This window comes from Sciurus carolinensis, chromosome 3 (genome assembly GCF_902686445.1).
Source record: "Sciurus carolinensis chromosome 3, mSciCar1.2, whole genome shotgun sequence".
Taxonomy (NCBI): Eukaryota; Metazoa; Chordata; class Mammalia; order Rodentia; family Sciuridae; genus Sciurus; species Sciurus carolinensis.
In genome coordinates this window covers 21,092,845-21,113,415 of record NC_062215.1, presented here as the reverse complement: position 1 = coordinate 21,113,415, position 20,571 = coordinate 21,092,845, and the positions used below count along the sequence as shown (strand labels likewise).

The 20,571-nt window shown below is 44.3% G+C and overlaps 2 protein-coding genes across 2 annotated transcripts; both read right to left on the bottom strand.

Annotated features, from left to right (window-relative positions):
• Positions 1-2,134: 2,134 nt before the first annotated feature.
• LOC124980261 (keratin-associated protein 16-1) lies at positions 2,135-3,586 on the bottom strand. The gene has a single exon (XM_047545647.1). The coding sequence runs from the start codon at positions 3,584-3,586 to the stop codon at positions 2,135-2,137; it is 1,452 nt and encodes a 483-aa protein (XP_047401603.1).
• A 4,848-nt stretch (positions 3,587-8,434) lies between these two features.
• LOC124980262 (keratin-associated protein 17-1) lies at positions 8,435-13,964 on the bottom strand. The gene is made up of 2 exons (XM_047545648.1): positions 12,680-13,964; positions 8,435-9,960 (listed from the first exon to the last, which is right to left on the bottom strand). The coding sequence occupies exon 2, from the start codon at positions 9,166-9,168 to the stop codon at positions 8,845-8,847; it is 324 nt and encodes a 107-aa protein (XP_047401604.1). The 5' UTR covers positions 9,169-9,960; positions 12,680-13,964; the 3' UTR covers positions 8,435-8,844.
• Between the last annotated feature and the right edge of the window lie 6,607 nt (positions 13,965-20,571).

Here is a 20,571-nt window from a genome sequence, read left to right as displayed (position 1 = left end):
CAAAAAACTTAACACAAAAAATAATAATAATAATCCAATCAAGAAATGGGCTAAGGAACTAAACAGATCAAGGAAGAAAAAATATAATTGAATCAACAAGTATATGAAAAAATGTTCAACAGCTCCAGCAATTAGAAAAATGCAAATCAAAACGACTCTAAGATTTCATCTCATTCCAATCAGAATGGCAATTATCAAGAATACAAGCAACAATAAATGTCAACGAGGATGTGGGGGAAAAGGAACACTCATACATTACTGGTGGGAATACAACTTGATACAACCATTATAGAAAACAGTATGGAGATTCCTCAGAAAACTTAGAATGGTACCACCATTTGACCCAGTTATCCCACTCCTAGGTTTATACCCAAAGGACTTAAAATCAACATACTACAGTGACACAGTCACATCAATGTTTATAGAAGCTCAAGTCACAAAAACTAAACTATGGAACCAACCTAAATGCTCTTCAACAGATGAATGGATAAAGAAAATATGAAAATACACACACACACACACACACACACACACACACACACATACACACAATGGACCATTACACAGCTTTAAGGAAGAATGAATTCTGGCATTTGCTGGTAAGTGGATAGAGTTAGAGAATATTATGCTAAGTGAAATAAGCCAAACCCAAAAATCCAAAGGCCAGATGTTTTCTCTGACTTGTGGATGCTAATTCACAACAGTGGAGGGATAGGAAAGAATAGTTACTTTATGTTAGGTAGAGGGGAGTGAAGGAAGGGGAAGGAGTATGGGGGAAGGAATGATAGTAGAGTGAAACAGACATTATTACCTCATGTACATGTATGACTGAATGACTGATGTGATCCTAAATGTGTGTAATTAGAAAAATGAGAGATTATACTCCATTTATGTATGATCTATCAAAATGTATACATGCATTCTACTGTCATGTATAACTAATTAATACAAAAAATTTAAATTAAAAAAAAAGAAAGAAATCCAGGTTACTTAACTTCCTTGTTGTCTAAGTATAACACATTTGTTTTTTCTTCCCACTTTAGACCCCAAAATCATTAGCTTCCTCTATAGTCTCTCTATATTCAGGATCCTGTTCTTCAAGGAGTTCCCTACACCAAGGCCAGAGGGACTTTGCAATACCCAGTGCTCTTCATGCCTCTGCCCTGCATACAACCCCTCAATACTTTCACATCAACTCTGCACCAAATTCAAGACCAAGATGGGCGGGTTGCTTCCTACTCTCTCACTTCTGGGCTCACCTCTCCCGTAAGGTCACCTCTGCCCAAGCTTCACCTAAGAAGCAGCTTGCTCAAACTTTCCCCTGTTCATTTGCACATGTATTTCCTGCCTAGAAATCTCTTCCTTCACTGTTTGTAACTGGTTAACTCCTACTTGTGCTAAAAGATTCAGCTCCAGTGTCATTTCCCTCAAAAATTCTTCCCTGGTGCCCACCATGTCTTGCTAGATTCACAGGTCCTGTCACAAGCACAAAAGAATAAGATAATTGTCTCATTGCATATTTGCCACCCCACCAAAGAGTGAACTCCTTGATACCTGGAACTCAGACCTTGGTCTTTTCATTCCCAGAGTCTAGCACCTACCTAACAGCTATCTAATGCTGGCTAGAGGGATAGGTGGAGAGGTGGGTAGATGATGAATGGATGAACGGGTAGAAGGATGAAAGTACTCCTAAAGACAAAGAAAGTCTCTAGTAAGACTATGGCATTAAAGGGGAACAGCAAGTCACTTCAACTTAGCCACTTTTATTGGACAGTTAAATACATCTCATCAAAGAAGTTCCCAAGGAACATGATCACACACCACAAGGGAGTCTGGGCCTATGGACAGAAAAGATTTGGTGTCAGGACAAAGACTGGTGATGTGGCAAAGCAGCTCTTCTCAACTTAATGGCAGCAGAAGACAAAAACTCAGAAGGTCCTCCTCACAGTGACCCAGCAGGCCTTTATTTGGATCATTAGGATACTGACATTTCTGGTGAGTTTTTGGAAGCATAAGCAGATGGAGTGCAGAGAGTAAAGATTCTAGCTAAGCCATCATGAACTTCACGGAAGACAGTCAAGTTTTCTCTACAGCTTGTGGTTTGCTTTGCAGGAGTTGGTGGGCTTGGGTCACTTTAGCGGTCTGCAGGCTTGCCAGCAGCAGGTTGAGCGGCAGTAGCCTCACGGGTGTTTGGGCTGGTGGGTTTGGCCTCAGAAGGCTGCCTGGGACTCTCCTCTGGGTCCTCTGTCTTGCAGGGAGTTGAGTCAACACAATCGGGTTGGCTGGACGTGGACTTTTTGCACTCTGGTTTACAGGAGTCAGAGTCAGCGCAAGGCTGGCGGGAGCAGACAGGGCGGTAGGAGTAGGAAGTGTAGTAGGTGGGGCGGCGCAAGATGGAGTAACAGGGGCGATAGCACGCAGGACGGTAGGAGATGGATGTCACATACGGCTGCCTGTAGGTGATGGGTCCGGAGCAGATGGGGCGGTAAATTGGGCGGCAAATTGGGCGGTAGGAAACCGAAGCACTGCAAGGCTGTTTGCAGGAACTAGGTATGTAGAAAGTCCGAGGAGGGCAAACTGGCTGGCGGATGGCAGAAGCAGAAGACCCTGGTCGGCAGCAGAGAGGTTGGCAGGAGGTGGAGGGGCAGGAAATAGGCTCACAGCAGACAGAACGGCAGCGCTTGACTACATAGCAGGAAGGTTGGCATGGGCTGGGCACACAGACACATGGTGGGCAGGGGCTGGGCTCAGAGCAGACAGGCTGGCAGATACTGGAGACACTGCACGGGGACTCTTGGCAAGGGCCAGAAATACACGGTGGCTCACAGGGACTTGGAACACAGCAGACAGACTGGAGGCAAACAGGCTCACAGACCAGAGCCATACAGGTGGCTGGCTGGCAAACACTGGGCTCTGAGCAAGGTGGCTCACAGGGACCAGAGTCACAGCAGACAGGCTGGCAGCTACTGGTCACAGAGCAGACAGATGGACAGCAGCTAGGTGTGGGGCACACCGGCTGACAGCAAGTGGGCTCACAGACCACAGGTTGGCAGGAGCTAGGCATGGTGCATACCGCTGAACAGCAGCTGGGCTCACAGATGACTGGTTGGCAGCAGCTGGGTTTGCAGAGGACAGGCTGACAGGAGGCGGGCACACAGAGGACTGCTTGGCAGGGAGTCGTCTCACAGCACACAGGTTGGCAGCAGCTGTTCCCGGAGCAAGAAGGCTCACAAACAGTGGCCTCACAGCACACAGGTTGGGCACAGCTACTCGCAGAGCAGGAAGGCTCACAAATGGTGGCCTCTAGGCACACGGGTTGGGCGCAGCTGCTCACAGAGCAGGAAGGTTCACAAATGGTGGCCTCGCAGCACATGGGTTGGCAGCAGTTGTTCACGGAGCAAGACGGCTGACAGCACTGTGAGCTGCAGCTAGATGACCCACAGCTGTCTTCACAAGTCACCAACTGCCACGTCTGGCTCTGGCAGGAGCTGGGCAAGCAGATGGGCCCTCCGCAGCTCACCTCCGTGGAGCAGAGAGACATGGCTGGCAGGGAGGGACATTTCCTAGAACAGCAGCCGCCAGACATGGTGGAGTTGCCTCTGCGTCCTGTGAATGCTGGGAGGTAGCTGCCTGACTGTGACAGCTCTCCCAGGCCCTTGCTTTTTTATACCCCCTCACTGCTGAGTGCTGTTTGGGGCCCCTGCATCTTTTCCTCATTGCTGTTTGGGCCAGTGTGCAAAGGAACATCTTATTATGCCAACATTTGTTGATCTAGAAGTTGTTTATCTACCCATAAAGCAGATGTTTATTTACTGACTTGCTAAATTTGGAATCCTCAGAGCTACAGGTAGTCTTGGCATATGCATCATCGCCTCCAAGCTGGAGGGTCTATATTTCCTAGTAGCACGAAGGAACTTACTACTCATTAGTACTAAGCCTTGAGTTGGGCACAGAGGATGTGCCATAGATAAGAACTTCTCTCCCATTCCCATGGGTCTTCCTCTGTAGCGGGCAGACAAGTGTGCAAACTCACTGCAATGCAGGGATCAGCTCCACGAGACACACAGGGATAAGCAGAGAAAAGCAGGAATGAACTCATTCAGGGAAAGGACCTCTTGGCTGAATTTTAAATGAATGCCCCTTACAGCAACCATCTTATTTAAAACCATCAACAATCCTAGGACGCAGAAATCATTCCTCCTCATTACAGATGAAGAAAGGGGACGGGGATCAGAAAGGTTAAGTCACTTGTTAAGGATGGCACACCACCTGCCCCCTTCTCCTCAGCAACCTGGGTGGACTGACCTTTCTCAGGAGACCATCAGAGTCACACATCACAGGCTCAGCCACAAGGCAACCTTCCATCCTGTTCCATGAGCTCCTAGGCCCTGGTACATTGGTTCAGCCTGTCCCTGGGACTTGGCCCAGCCTCTCTGCTTCTCCTCCTCCTTTGCCTTCCAACCATGTCTCTCCCAAGCATTCAGCAACTTCCAGCATTCTCTCTACCTTTGGAGATCTTGACAGTCCCTGAAATAAAGATGCTGTCAAGACCCACAAAGTGAAGAGAGGTTACAGGGTGGCTTCCCAGATTTTTCTGTCAAAGGCATTGTGAACAAGGGACTGTCTTGTGTTTGCTACTGTTTGAGAGAGGAATGGGTGAGAAATGAACCCTAAGTTTCCAAACACCAAAGCTTGATGTCCTTGTTTAGAGAAGGGCCCATCTTAACTTTACCAGGTGCTTTGTTGTCTGTGCAAAAGGTAGGCACAACCGTGGAAGAGCCAAACCACTGTGCCATTCGTTGGTCCCCTCTTGCTTCCTTACTGTGAGCAATCACTCACTCTGTTCCTCTTGTTAACCATTCAACTGGGCTAACACTGAATTCTGTGTGAGGGATACTTAAAAACTGAGTCCAATTTCAGCCAAAGGAGCACGAGATGAGAAGAGAGATTTACACATCTGTAAGCGATTGTGGTGCCCCATTGAAATTGTTATAACAGGGGGGTGTGCAGATGCTTTCAGGGGCAACAGGGGAAATACCAGCATGGCTTTGGGGAAGTTAGGAAAACCTTCTCAGGGAATATGATGGCCAAGTTAAATCCTCAAGGGAGAAGGAGGAGAGACTGGTAAGAACTGGAAAAAGATGAACTGTGGAAACCAAAGACACAACAGCAGAGTATGTTTGGGGAGCAGCTAATGGTTTAGCCAGAATGTAAAGTATAGGGTAAGAACAGTGATGGGATGAGAGGGGGTCCCTCATACCCCATCATGAAAGTCAAGTAAGAAGTGAACCATGAGTAAGAAGTTGGATTTTATCATGGTACCTGGGGGTTAAGGAGTCACTTGATCAGGTTTGCCTTTTGGAAATGTCTCTCTGGATATGGAGAGGAAAGGAAGAGATTCTTCTTCATCGTTCATATCATATTATATATGATATATCCTAAAAGTACCATAAGTGTTAGGGTCTTTGTTTATTCACTGATGTATACACCCAGAGCAGTGTTTGATACATAGGAGGTGCACAATTAATATTTATTGAATGAACAAATGAGAACCTCTGTGAACAGCTAAGAAGGGCCACTCTTGGTAATTCAGAGAAATCACTACCTCTACTCATGCATCCGGGAGATGTAGCCATGAGCAATAGAATAACCAGCAGCTCTGAGTCACATCCACTCAGAGCAGACCTACTGGTCTCTTGGCAAGTCTGTCACATGCTCACACACCACACACCTGCTATCTCTGTGGCCTTATCCTGAGGATTAAAATATCAGTTCCTAAGAGGTTAATTCCATCCAGAGCAAAAATTACTTAAACTTTAGAGCCTGAAACTGAACCAGGGTAGAGTCAAATGTCATATTCTCTCCAAAAACAAGGCATATTAATACCAATGATTTTTTAAATAAAACCAAAAAAAAAATGAAATGACAATAAGCTATGAACATACAATCTAAAATAGCTATAAAATTAAAAGACTGGTAATGTCAAGTGTTTGCAAGGATATGGAGCAACTGAAACTCTCAGACATGGCTGACTGGAATACACAATGGTGCATCCACTTTGCAAAGCACTTTGATCATTTCTTACAAAGGTAAACATTTATTTATCATTTTCCTAGCAACCCAAATCCAAGGTATCTGAAATAAATGAAAACACAAGTCCACACAAAAACTCATACACAAACGTTTTTACCAGCTTTATTCATAATAGCCAAAAACTCAAAACAACCCAAATACCATCAATAGGTGAATAGGTTTTTAAAGGAATGTTTAAATGGATGTAAATGGATGTATGTTTTTATACATACAATGGAATACTATTCAATAAAAAGGAATGAACTATTAATACCTGCAACAATATGGACAAATATCAAAAATGTTATACCAAGTGAAAAAAGAGTTTACACTGTATTGTTTCTTTCATATGAAATTCTAGAAATGACAGTGTTCAATGGTATAAAGAACAGACTGCTGATCTCCAGGGACTGGCCACAGGGGATGATTGAAAAGGGGAAATGGAGAATTTGGGGGATGATGGAAAGTTTCATGTCTAAAGTACAGTAGTGATAACATAGGTATCATATGTACAAGTGTCAAATGTCATCAAACTGTACCCTTTGTTATATTGATAACAGAGATACCTGAGCTAGATCTTACTGGAGATTGTGTTGTGCTCTCAGCTCTTGAGTCTTTGCAAGAGAGGATTTCAAGCAAGACACAAGACTTAATAAAATTATAGAAAAGTTTATTAGAAGAGAAAGAAAAAGAGGAGGGATTCACCTTCTAGTGAGAGAGCGGGTCCCCTAAGGAAAGCAACATCTCACTTCTTTGTGAGATCAATTTTATTGTGCTAAAAGGGGAGGTTTCTGGAGAATCCCACCCAAGCACTACCTCTTAGCTATTGACTGACAGAGGAATTGTGTCCGAGTTTTAAATCCCCGCTGCACATTTTCTACCTAAAGGGACTCCCAGTCACTTTGGTTTGTATAAAGGTCACAAAGGCCCTTTTTCATCCAGCTCCAGCTTGGAGCAGGGTGACTTGTGTTCTTTTTATCAGCAGAGGAGTTTTAGGACCTATATCCCTCGGAGTAAAGAACAACCCTGGAAATAGCAAGTTTATTAGTCAAGGTTTGTACCATGCTGTCATCTTTTTAAACCACAGCTGGGTCAGAATGACCCATGTAAGCTGTTTCAAAGAAAAACACTCTGCGAGTTAGCACATAGGCTCCACCTGTAGAATTAAACCTTTAAGCTCCATGATCTCACTGCTCATGTCTACCTGCTACCTAACAATATATCAATAAAACTTACTTGTAAAAAATGAAACAGACAATTTTTAAAAAGCAAAAAAGTAGAATCAGCATAATTCCAGTTTTATTTATAAGTATGCTAGCAAAAGATAAATCTCAGTAATAAACTGTCAGCATTCAGGAGGTTATTGTTTCTTCTTTATATTTTTCTATAGCTTTTTCTATTTTTAGGAACCACTGATATAACTAAAACAAATAGTTTTGCTTGCCTGCTTATCCAATGAAGCATTGCTTTGCAGGACTAAAAACCAACATTGTTTTTCTAGAGCAAGAACACATTTAGTTTTCTTCCATATGTGACTGAAGAACACTTCCAGCAAGAGGCTGAATCAACGCTCTTTTGGGTTGTAACTTGGCTGGGCTCCCACACCTACTTCAATCTTCCTAGCAGATGTGCGCTTACCCTTCCCCCATAGAAGAAATACATTTGGTTCCAAGGCAAAAATAGGGAAACCAAGCCAGGGCATGAGACTGGAGGAGGAACTGGGTGCCCAGAACATCCCTAGGACCTGTGTTCACACAGTCTTGCCACAGGAATCCCATCCATTCAGAACCAAACTTGTTTTACCTTCCCTGACTTTTCCAGAAAGTTCTTACCAAGCCAGATGGTCTCCCACTCAACTATCTTAGGAGGACTTCTATGCAAAAGGAAGCTAGGCCCTCAATCATGACCAGATCTGTCCAGTGTCAGCATTTACCTCAGAACTTTTAACAATGCAGGTCCCAGGATACCCTAGACCCTAAAGCTAATGGATACGATCTCTAACAGTGAGGCCCAAGGTTCTGTATTCTTAAAAGACTCCCCAAGCAAATCTCATGCAGCATAATGGAAGCTTCCATCTATATCCGTGCATCTCTAACTTCAGTGCAAAGAATTACCTGAGGTTCTTGTTAAAAACACAGATCCCCAGGCCACGTTCCTGTGGATTCTGATTCTGTATACAGGGGCAGAATCTCCAGTTAGCCCCTGGTGAGTCCAATGTAGATAATCCACAAAGCACATTGCAAAAGTCCTAGTGGATTGCCAGAGTAAATTTTCCGAACTTAGTCCCCAGGAGGAGCTGAAGGAAGAGGCGAGAGGACTGATCGGGTTATACCAGCACACTTGAATTTATTAAGAGGTTAACAAAGTTTTTTGATTGTTTTCTGTTTTTTGGGTTGTTGTTTTTTTTTTTTTAAACTCCAAAGCAGCAGAAAGCTAGGGAGGAAGATCAGTCCCAAAGACACCTCAAATAAGAGAATGACTTATAGTGACAAGGTATTGAACTTTTTGCAAATAAAGCCATGGGAATTCACCCTTTGAACTCAGGGATCACTTCCTCGAGACCCAGTTTTAATTTCTCACCAAGAAATGACTCTTGTTCTCAGTGCCTGGAAGCACCGGGGCAGGTATTGGAGAACAAGCTCTCCTCTACAAGTGACAGGAGAGGCAAGACGGTGTCTTGGGGCCAGGGAGGGCTCTGGAGACGAGGGGGTCTCCAGCTGGAGCAGATGGAGGCTATCACTGGCACCGCCTCGGTGGTGAGGGGAAAGGTCTTCATTTCGTGTCGCATACAGGTGTGGGCTGGCAGCACACAGGGCCACAGCACCCGGAGCCACAGCACCCAGAGCCACAACAGCTGGAGCCACAGCAACTGCCTCCACACCCGCTGCCTCCACAGCCGCTGCCTCCGCAGCCCCCGCAGCCAGATCCACAGCAAGAAGATCCACAGCAGCCACTTCCACAGCCAGAGCCTCCACAACCGCAGCAGGACCCGCAGCAGGACCCGCAGCAGCCGCAGCAGGCGGGCTGGCAGCAACACTCCTCACAGCAGTCTTGTTGGGTGCAGCACTTGAAACAATCCCCTGGGCAGCACCCCATGGTCCCAGCAGGTCAGCTCGCAGGTCAGCAACGCGGCCGGAGTTCCCCCAGGTCTGACAGTGGCCAGCAGGACCGCAGCTTTTATATCCCCTCACCCGGGGGTGTTGGCACAAGAGACAGGATGTTTGCTTTGTTATTATTTATGCCAGTTTCCATAAGAACGTCTCATTAGCTGGCTGTTTATTTTCCAGCCCCGAGTACCTCGACTCATAAAAAAGCCCCACTCGTCCCAACTGCTATTTGTCCAGAGGGTAAAAATACATCTATAAGAAGACCTGTCATTAGCCCAGGTTGAGGAGAGGTAGAAGAGGCTGGCCACAGTCTGGGGCTCTGGAGTGGGGGCTCCGCTCTCGCATCTTCTCTGGGGGTAAGAGAAGACCCTGGCACTCAGCAGTGCACCTTGTTTCAAGAATGTCAGTCCTTGGAAACCAGAGCAGTGGACGTTGGATGCCCTGGTTCCTTCCACAGGCAGAGGCTGCAGCCGAAGGTCTGATCACGGAGCTCCTCCCAGGTGGAAATGGCATCCTCATCCCAGCCCATGTGAGCCGACAAATATTTGTGTCTGTGTGTGTGGTATGTGGAGTGTGCCGCGCACGTTTGTTTGGGCTTGGTCGGTGAGCATCAATCACGAGTAATAACCGACTTGTGAAATGGAGAAAGACTCACCATAAAACTGCACAAGGCTGGGGAACCACATTCCCTCTCAGCAGCAGAGTGAACTGAACCCTCAGACTTCTCTCTACATGCTGGAGAAGAGCAGTGCTGAGAACTTCCCAGCCCCTGGCCCCAGGCCTTGATGCGAGGAGGAAGAGATGCAAGAGGGAGGGAGGGAGGGAGGGAGAGGAGTGATCACTGACTACCCAGAACACTGTATCAAAATGAGAATGCTGTACACTTTTTTAAAAAGAATCCCAACCTTGTAGACCACCCGGCAGAACTTGAGATTAGTATGTAAAATACCCAGAGGGTCATCCCAGGAAATAGGATGTCTTTGGGAAAAGATTAGAATCCACAGAGGAATAAGGTCCGTGCGTACATTCTGAGATGGTTCAAAATTCCTGTCTTGGAATTTTAAACTCCAGTACCTTGTCATTCTCTTGGAATGATAATGGCAGCTCTGGAGCTGACAGGCTCAACCCTCTGGAATACAATACCCACTAAGTCGGGGGACTGAAGGATGGGAATCAAGATCAAAGGACACAGCCCCTCCTTTTCATTTCCCTTTCCTTTAGAGACGGGCTGGGAGGGAGGCAGCCTCTAAGAGGAGCTAGAAGGACTGAGGAGAGGAGGAAGGAGGGGGAGAGAAGGGCAAATGGTAAATTGGTTCTGACACCACAGTCACTACCTCACAGAACTGGAAAGAAGCCCTGAAAGGTCATCTGGTCCAGGGTTTCTAAATCCAGTTTCACATTGGAATTGCCTCAGGTGGCTTTTGAAAAATGCAAATCTCCAAACTGCACTCCAGTTCTATGCTAAATCAGAATATGTGCTCAGGAGAGCTTGGGAACCTACATACTTTAAAGTTTCTAAGGTGAGCTGGATTGTCAAATAGTTTAGAAAACACAGATATGATGTAATACCACCACTACCATGCACCCCAAGCACTTGTGTTTTGTGGAAGATGATACCAAGGTCCAGAGAGGACACATCAATGATGGATTGGACCCATATCCAGATGTTCCCTTCCCCAGCATAAAGTTATTTACACAGTTTGATGTCTGCAGATGGACACCTCTAGGGAGTGCAACACAGCAAGATGCACAAGAGCTGTAACCTTTTATTTATTTGTTTTTATGAAAGGTATACATTCGCAAGGTGCTGTGGTTTGGATAAGGTTTGAGTGTGTCCCCCCAGGCTTCATGTGTTGGGAGTTTGGTCCTCAGTGTGGTGATGGGAGAGGTGGCAGGGTCTTTCAGAGGTGGGACCTAGTAGGACTCCTTAGGCATTTGATACCACCCCCACAGGGGAATGCTGCTCTTCTGGAGTTCTGTTGAGAGCTAGTTCTTATAAAAGCCTGATCCCTGCCCCTTGAACCACTCTCTAGTTTCCTGTCTGGTGATATGATATCCCCCTCTTGCATACTTGCCTGCTGTTTATGATACCATTCTGCCAAGAGACTTCACCAGAGCCAAGCCTCATGCCTTTAAACCTCCAGAACTGTGAGTTGAACAGACTTCTTTTCTTTATAAAGTTACCTAGTCTTAGGTATTTTGTTATAGTAGCAAAAACTGACTAAGGATAAAAGATACACAGGTATATGCAGTGAAAAGTCCTCCTCAACTTTCTGTCCCATCATTCAGTTCTCTTGCCTCCTACTCGCCCTCTCTCTGCTCCCACAATTACTTGCTCCCTCTGTGCACCAATTGCCTCATCTATACACTGGAAATTGTGGTAATAATAGTGCCAATCTTATATAGCTATTGTGATTAAATGAGTGAATATATATACATATACACATAGAACAATGATTAGCCTCGTGTGGTTGGATAAACACTAGCTATTATACACACACCAGCAAAGAGATACAGGTATGTTTTGTTCATTACATAAATGGTAGCATAATATACATATTGTGATTTTTTTCCCAGAAAAGAATTATTTTATTCAAGTAACAGCAAATAGGAAACCAGATGGGGACCCCCCAGGCTAGGATAAATAAGGCTGCCTCTCCCTACCAGCGTGAGGGATAAGAGAACTCCTATACTTTCAGTGATCAATGTGGGGCACACCCCCTCAATCTGCTGCAGTATCCTAGAGGCTGAAGTAGTGGGTAGCCCAGGCCACTGCACCCCAGGCCCCCTTCCCCATGAAGACCACCTCGGGGAAGGGAATGTGGGTAGAAGTGGGGTGGGAAATTGAACAAAGACAGACAATTGTTCAGAGGTAGTTTGTGAACACAGGAGAGTTAGATCCAGAATCTTGGAGGGTAGGGAGGGTCACAGGGGTGGGCTCCTCCTTATCAATACTCCTTGGAGAAAAGGGGGAAAGGTGTAGCATGGAGACAGAGAGGATTGGGTGAGCTACCCCCCCATCACAGAGAACCCTGGGCCCCCTGAACCTCACCTAGTTTTAAGAGGTGACTCTGCCTCTCCATTGGTGCCACAGACGCTCAGTCCCCAGGGTGAGGGCAAGGTGAGCCAGGACCCCTGTGAGGAGGGGTAGAGGACTCACCCCCCTTCCTCCCTTCCTGTACCCCGGAGGGGCTGTCTAACCAAGTGCAGGGTTAGACAGGGTGGGGAGGAAGAAAAGTAGAGTAAGACCCACCTAATGAGGGACACAGGTGGGCTGGGGTTCTCCTCCTGGCCAAATAACACCCTTCACTGGCCACACCTGCTACTGCCAGTCCCATGTCAAATGAGATGGGACTTGGAACCCTTTTAGGCCAAGGGAGTGCTGATCTTTTAGGGAAAGGCAGAGAGAAGAGTGGAGGGGCAGAGAAGAAGGGCTGCCCCAAAACAAAGACCCAGAGAGTAAGGGGATGCAGCCAGCAAGCGGGGGGCAAATGTATTACCGTGTCCAGTGTGCCTCCCCGGGTGGGAAGAAGGGTGGAGGGAACTGAGACCAGAGAAAACTACTCTCCATGGCGTCCAAGGTCCTGCAGTGGCCGACCTGCAGTGCCCTGAGGGGGCGGGGTCGAGGGCGCAGCACTGCTGCATTCTGGGAGCCAGTGGCCACCTGTGGGCGGGGGCAGGAGGGGGGTGGCGGAGGGAGGCGGGGCGGGGGGAGCTGCAGAGCAAGTGGTCCGCTCCCAGAAGGAACCGGCTCCCCCGGTTTGCGAGCCGGCCAGGGCACGGCTCCTGCTCCTTCTCCGAGGGCTCCTCCTCCCCTTTCTCCTTCTCCAACTTCTCAGATCTGTCCCTGGTTCCCTCCTTGGAGTCGTGGTTTCCCAGGTCTTGGTAGCATCTCTGTATTTACTCCACTTTGGTGAGCCCAGCCCAGATGAGAGGTGTGCTAGGTGTTAGCACCTGGGCGGGCTTCTGGTGACCCCTATGGGTCCCTCGCTTCTCACTGCCGTCCTTTCCCTGCCTGGAGGCCCAGGGCTGGCTGGACTTGGTGCTGGACCTGCTTATCTTCCCTTCCCCTCCGTCTCCGTCCCGAAGAGAGCCCAGCTCTGTGTGCTGAGGAGTTGCAGGGCGCTGCAGCCGGCAGCAAACGTAGACACCTTCCTGGGACCGCGCCAGCCCCGGGAAGGACCTGGCTCTGTGTCCCATCAGAGAACTACACACACTGTGATTGACTCTGGTCCTCCCGCTCCTTAAGATGTCTTAGAGATCGTTATATATGGCTACATGAAGAAGTTCTTCATAGTATTCTATTGTATCAGCAATGTATATTTATTCCCTATGAGAGACATTTAAGTTGCTTCTAACATTTCTGATATCTTCCTATTGTAACCATATTGCAATGAATAACAGTGTGCCTGAATCATTCCATACGTATCTGGCTACATCCCTGCCATAAACTCTTAGAAGAGAAATTGCCAGATTGATGGATTCTTGAATTTGCTATTTTGATGGCAAATCACCCTTCACAAAGTTTGTACCAATTTCCACTCCCATGAGCATTGTGTAAGATTGTCTTCTCATGCGTCACCAACACAATGCATCATCAAGGGATGTGACCTTGCCAATCTGATAGGAGAAAGATGGAATCTTGCAATAGTTTTAATTTGCATTTCTATTATTGTGAATGAAATTGAACAATATTTCATATGCTTGAAAGCTGTTTATGTTCCTTCTCTTGTAATTATCTTTTCATCTCCATCACCCATTTTTCTCTTGGGCCATTAGTCTTTTTCTTTGATAGGAAGTGTGATAGAAAATGAAAGTTTTACTACAGAGGAATGGAGGAACGTGTTCCCATGTGTCTCCCCACTAATTGTACTCCTTTTTCTTTTGGAAATTGTGACTTGTCAGTACTCATTTAGCTACAAAAAGATCCAAGTTTTTTTTTTTTTTCCCCTAACTCTGTCCATAGTCTTTGCAGAATAAAGATATTACCTCTTTGCTGAAAAAAGAAAGATGAAAAAATGACATGAAATGAAATGAAATAATAAAACAAAACACAAGCTTTATCTGTATTAGGAGTTGTAAGTATTTTTCCAGGTTGCTGTTTGTAAAGTGTTTATATTAACAAATTTCATACCTGTTTACTGTGAAATTTCTAAACAATTCAAAAACAAAAAATAAAAGAGACGAAAGTTAAGATAATCTATAATTCCACAACAGAGGATATTTACAACTAATATTCTAGTTTTTCTTTTAGTGTTCTATTCTAAAGAACTGCATATCAATGTTTATATGAATGTAGATAAACATTCATACATACATACATCTATATCAGGTGCTAATTTCCAAGTCTATGTTCTAAGGTATGTTAAAAATACATAACTTCATTTTCTCTAAAATGGCTTAAATCTATTTCAAACTTTCATTTAAGTTATAGGAACAGCAGAGTCAGTTCTATGTAAACTCAGACCAACCACTCTCTTCTACCATCAGAGTCTACTTTGAATTGCCTAACTAAGCATTGCCTCTCTCTGCATGTCACAGTAATAACCCCACCCTGGGGGCAGTGACTATGGAAAGTACCCACGGCTGCCCACGTCATGAAGAAAGAGCAATGGTCCAAGAAACTGAGGAACAAAATTAACACCAAGGGTCTTCTCACATATTTTTTCACAATTAAAAATGTATATACAATTTGATTTGTATACTGAATATCATACTTAACTTGAGAAAAACTCATGAGTGTATTGATCATTAAATATGAGAATTTCTATTTTCTAGTTGACACAAATCTTCTCTGCTGTTGGATATACCCACTGGTTCTACTTTTCTGGTATTAAAAGCAAAACACTAAGAAATTCTTTAAATGTGGATTTTATACCTTTCGTATCTCCCTAAAATAAATTCCTAAAGATGTAGCTACTGAGCCCTTCAGCATATTAATAATTATAAGGACATTAATAAATATTTTTAAATCACTCCCCAGAAAGATTTTCCCGATTTGTATCAACTTCATAGTGCTTTCACCAATGCCAATCACATATTTTTTCTTAAATCTCCTTGTCAGTTGGATAGGCCAGTCATGAATTCTATATTGTAGAGTTTTAGTTGTACTTATTTAATTATTAGTGCATTTTTTTTATAGCTTGCTATTTCTCCTTTTGGAAATGACCTGCTTCTGCTGATTTTTCTAATTAAGCTATTCATCTTTCCTAATTTAGTTATAAAATCTAAATTCACGCATAGTAATCACTTTTGCACTGTGTCACTCACACATGTCACAAAATTTGTCCCAGGCTATCCTTTTAATTATGTCTATGTGCAGACTTTTCTGTCTTCATGGACAAATCTATTTATTGTTTTCTTCCTGCAGCTTTTATGTGTCAAAAGTTCCTTCTCCCTCCTCAAATCAGACAGCGGTTCACTTTATTTTTTCTAGTTTTTATGGTTGCATCTTTTGTACTTAATGACTCTTACCTGTCAGGAATCTATTCTGGTGTGTGGAAGATACTGCTTTAAAAAAAAAAAAAAAAAAAAAAAAGTCTTGTTTTTCTTAATTGGAGAACTCCAGTGTTCTTGCTTGTACAAGAACAGGATGCTAAGGTCATCAAAACCTAGGCATGCCCTCTGTTCTGGTGGCCTCTAGTGTTCACCTGAGGGCTTTACACATGTCATTTCTAGTGGTTTGGGAATTTTGTTTGTTGTTCTTTTCCGAGATGGTCACAAGATGGGTCCTCATGCTGGTTTCCCCAGAAGCAACTACACAAAAATTTGGTTTAACATGAGAAATCATTATATTTACATAGCATTGACTTAAATCATGTTTCCAATTAACCATCCTGTGCAAAGGAAGCACAGTATCGGCCCCTCCCAGGTGCCAGGCCCTGCCTCGAGGGCCTGCATCTTATGTGGCTTTTCTTGATTAACATTTAAGATAGCTATATACAATAGGCATTAGTAGTTTTCCTTTGCTTTTGTTGCTGTTTGTTTGTTTTGTGGCTCTGGGGATTGAACCCAAGGCCTCCTGCATGCTTGGCAAGTGTTCTCCCACTGAGCTACACTTCCAGCCCATCCTTGCTTTGTACATGAGAAAACTGAGGCTCATGGAGGGCAAATATTTTAAGTAGAAGATGCAGGGATCAGATTCAAACCCAGATCTATGTGCTTCTGAAGCTCATCCTTTTTTTCTTCTATGTTTGGTTTTCCTGAGGGAATCACAGAAAATTACCTGTTTATCTTAAGGCAAACCTTCAACTCGGAATATCTATAAGTGATTCTAAGTTGCACAATGACAGAGACACAGCCATCGTGGCTGTTTTAGTCACCAGCTTACAGTGCCTACTGTAGAGTGGGCACTCAATAAATACCTGCTAAATAAATAGAACCATAACTGAACGTGAGATGACCTTCTAGTGTCAACTCAAAGACTGTGGGGTCCCTGCCACCTTCCACCTGTCATCATTGCCAAACACCCAATCACTGCTCCACTCAATCTTGGATCTGGAAACAGCATTGTGCAATAGAATGTTCTCCAAAAATAGAAATGCTATGTATCACACTATCCAATATGGTAGCCACCAGCTGCCTGTGGCCATTGAACATTTGAAATGTGACTATTGTGATGGACAATCTGAATATTTAGTTTTATTTAATGTTTGCATTTATATTGAAATGACTACAGAAGACTACTAGCTCCTGTATCAAACAGAACAACTACATAGGTTCTATTTCAGATGAGAAGGCAGGCTGGTATTAATCAATGTGATGCAAACAACCAAATATGTCATCTTTTTAAAAACATTTGAGTCTTCTTAAAAAAAAATATCAAAAATCCAGGCACAGTAGCCCATGCCTGTAACCTCAGAGATTTACGAGGCTGAAGCTGGAGGATCACAATTTCAAAGCCAATCTTGGCAACTTAGCAAGGCCCTAAGCAACTTAATGAAATCCTATCTCAAAATAAAAAATAAAAAGAGTTGGGGATGTGGCTCAGTGGTAAAGTGCCCCTGGGTTCAATCTCCAGTGCCAGAAAAAGAAAAAATATATATGCATGTACATGTGTGTGAGTGTGTGTTCATCAAGAAAGATGAACTACCAAATAATCATCACCAAATGAAGTAACAGTAACAGGTAAACTGTGCACTGAGACTGCTTCTCCCCCAAGGGCATTTGCTGAACTTGGTAAACTTGAATCACAGTCTTCATGTCCCTGAAGGGTGACAGAAATGGAAGACAAACTCCAGGAACCACCCAGGGTAGAGACACCTCTAGGAGACCCTCTACCCCATGAAACCGGGTCATCAAAGGGCCACTCCCTTGTTTCACAGTAACCCAGAAAGAAACTCAACCCTCCCACTCTTATCATCAGGACCCTACCCTATAAAGAAATTTGTCTTACACATTACCTGGATGATTCAAAAAACTCCAGGTCACCTTACACATTATCTGGATGATTCAAAAAACTCCAGGTCACTGAGAGCAGTGGCACATGCCTGTAATCTCAGTGGCTCTGGAGGCTGAAGCAGGAGGATCTCGAGTTTAAAACCAGCCTCAGCAAAAACGAGGCACTAAGCAACTCAGTGAGACCCTGTCTCTAAATAAAAGGAAAAATCAGGCTGGGGATGTGACTCAGTGGTCGAGTGCCCCTGAGTTCAATCCCCAGTACCAAAAAAAAAAAAAAAAAAAACCAGAAAAAGAAAACCACAACTCCAGGCAGTGAATATAAAGAAACCCCTGTGTGGTAGTGTCCTAACACACACTGGCAGACATAATTGGCATAAATGCCAATCCTTTAGGAGGAACACACCATCACTTCACCTTGACAATTCCTACAAATAATATTTCCAAGAAAAATGAACCTGGTAATCATTATCACTATTCACCAAATATTTCTCTTCCTTTCAGGAACATGGTAGGAATGTATTGGTGTTCTGTCTACTTTGAAATTGGGGAGGTTGTTTGTTACTGGGGTAACTGTAAAATAGCATATGCTGATTGACACAAAAAAGGAACAGAATAACAGGCATAAATATGAACTGGTATTTTTCAATCAACTTATTCAATTGGATATGTAATCAGTGTGAGTTTGCCAGAACTCCTTTGTCCAACCAAAAGGGCATGATCAAGTGACTCGCTATAACCTGTGAATGGAAATGAAGCATGTTGACTTCCAGAATAAAGCTTTATGAGCTTTTCTTCACCCTGCCAGGCAGATGTGTGGAAGTCTCTAAAGTCCGAGCTACGACCAGTCTGAGATCTGGGGAAGTATGACTGTTAGAGTCCTCTCCTGATTCATGTTGGACCTAGAGCTTGAGCAAGAAATAAACTCTTGTTCCAAGCAGATTTGGGAAATTGGGGGGGGGGGGTTGTTTGTTACTGGGGTAACTGTAAAATAGCATACGCTGATTGACACAAAAAAGGAACAGAGAAAATATTTTTTAATCCCGTGCTGCCAAGGTTTTGTGGCTATTCATATTTTTCTGTGTTCACTCTAAGTGAATTTCAAATCAAATAAAGATGGGATTAAAGGTAACATGGAGGACTTCCTTGGTTTTCATACTCATTCTCATTCGGATTTCTCCTTCCCAGAGACAAACACGATCATGGATTATCCTGGTTCTACAACGTGTCTGTAAATCCAGGATTTTTCTTAGATGTAGGCATAAATATGAACTGGTATTTTTCAATCAACTTATTCAATTGGATATGCAGTCAGTGTGAGTTTGCCAGAACTCCTTAGTCCAACCAAAAGGCTTGCTTTTTTTTCACCAGGCTTATATTCATTATCATTTTAACCTAATGCTCATAAAAGGAAAAAGGAAAAAAAAAAAAAAAAAAGATTCTTTAGACATATCCTGATTCTCTCAACTAGAATTCAGAACTTTCTAGAATGGATACCTTGTGTTTTTACATTTGATCAACTTTGGTTCAAAGGCCGCTCAAGCTTTCTCTCTAACCAGAGACACCCAGTTCTCTAGAGAGAGGACCAGTAAGGACAAGGCTAAGGCTGAGTCCCTGAGTACCACCATGACCAGACTGTGCCCGGAAACTTTCTGGATCTCCCCTTAAGCATTTGGAGAAGCACTGGGGAAAAAAAAAAAAAACCTTCTGGTGTACATTCAATTAGCACATGGAAAAGTCACTTAGGTTTTTAATTTCTTGTTTGTATTGAACTTGATTCACAAGTTGCTTTCTGTAACTACTCCTGCCACCAAACTTCTTTTAGGATGAAGTTTCCTGCCTAATCCTATGAATGTCATGGTTGTTAGTGTAGGAATAAGACACCACCTTCAAAGAACACAGTGCCCCAGTTAAGAGAAGGATTACTCCTTTCTCATCAGAAAAAGATACTCATATGCCTGCCTGTTCCCTGATTCACTCAAAGTCACCTAAGTGCAATTCCACCGATAAGTAAGAACATTTTTGCTGCATGACGTTACTCCAGCAACCTCTCTGTGCTTCATTTCTTCATCTGACCCAGATGGGTTATTAGTATCAAGCAGGAATGTTGTTAATTATTTGCTAAGCACCTAGTGTGTTCCCTCCTATGTGCCTGTCATTAAGGCACTGCAAGAATCAGTTGCCCCCTGCCCCGGCCCCATATTGAGGATTGAACCCAGGTATACCAGGCAAGTGCTCTACCACTGAGCTACCTCCCCAGCCCTTGCAGAATCTGCTTTTAAATGTGAAAATCCTTCAAAGTTTTTTAAATTAGCTGACTTGAGGGTCAGTCTAGCGGGGATAATGGCCCGGATGCACGAGTGTGGCAAGATTGCTATACGCAGTGCTTAGGGGTTACACAAAGCTCAAGAGCACCCAGAAGCAGGCTGCACTGAAACTGACAATCAGCACCTGTGTGGCTCCATCCACCCCATCAGGCAGCCTGTCTCTTACTAAAATAGGTCGTAGAGACCTGGCTGGGAGGCCAAGACCCGGAAAATCTAGGAGAGGGGCAAATGATGTCCTGGGGGCACGAAAGACCAGAACCAGGAAAGGTAACTCTAGTAAATCCAAGGAGTAAACATGGGACTAGAAACAGGAGGTGAAGGCAAGGTCGTGGCAGACACAGGGCCACAAAGATCTAGTGACAAACTGACAATTTACAAATTGTTACCGAAAAAATTTCCTTTGTTTCTTTTTCTTCTTTTTTCTCGCTTCTCCTTCTTTCTTCCTTCCTTCCTTCCTCCCTCCTCCCTCTCTCCCCTCTCCTCTCCTGCCTCTTCCCTTTCTTCTTGTCTTCCTCCTCCTCCTTGCTCTCCCCCGACTTTCTTCCAGTGCCAACCTCAGAGCCAGACTGCAAACCCCCAGTCAGTGCATAGTAGTAAAGCAGACGTGGGCTTTTCTAAAATCCTCGGCATCCAAAAACCAAACAGAACTTACCGTATCTTGCCTGCAA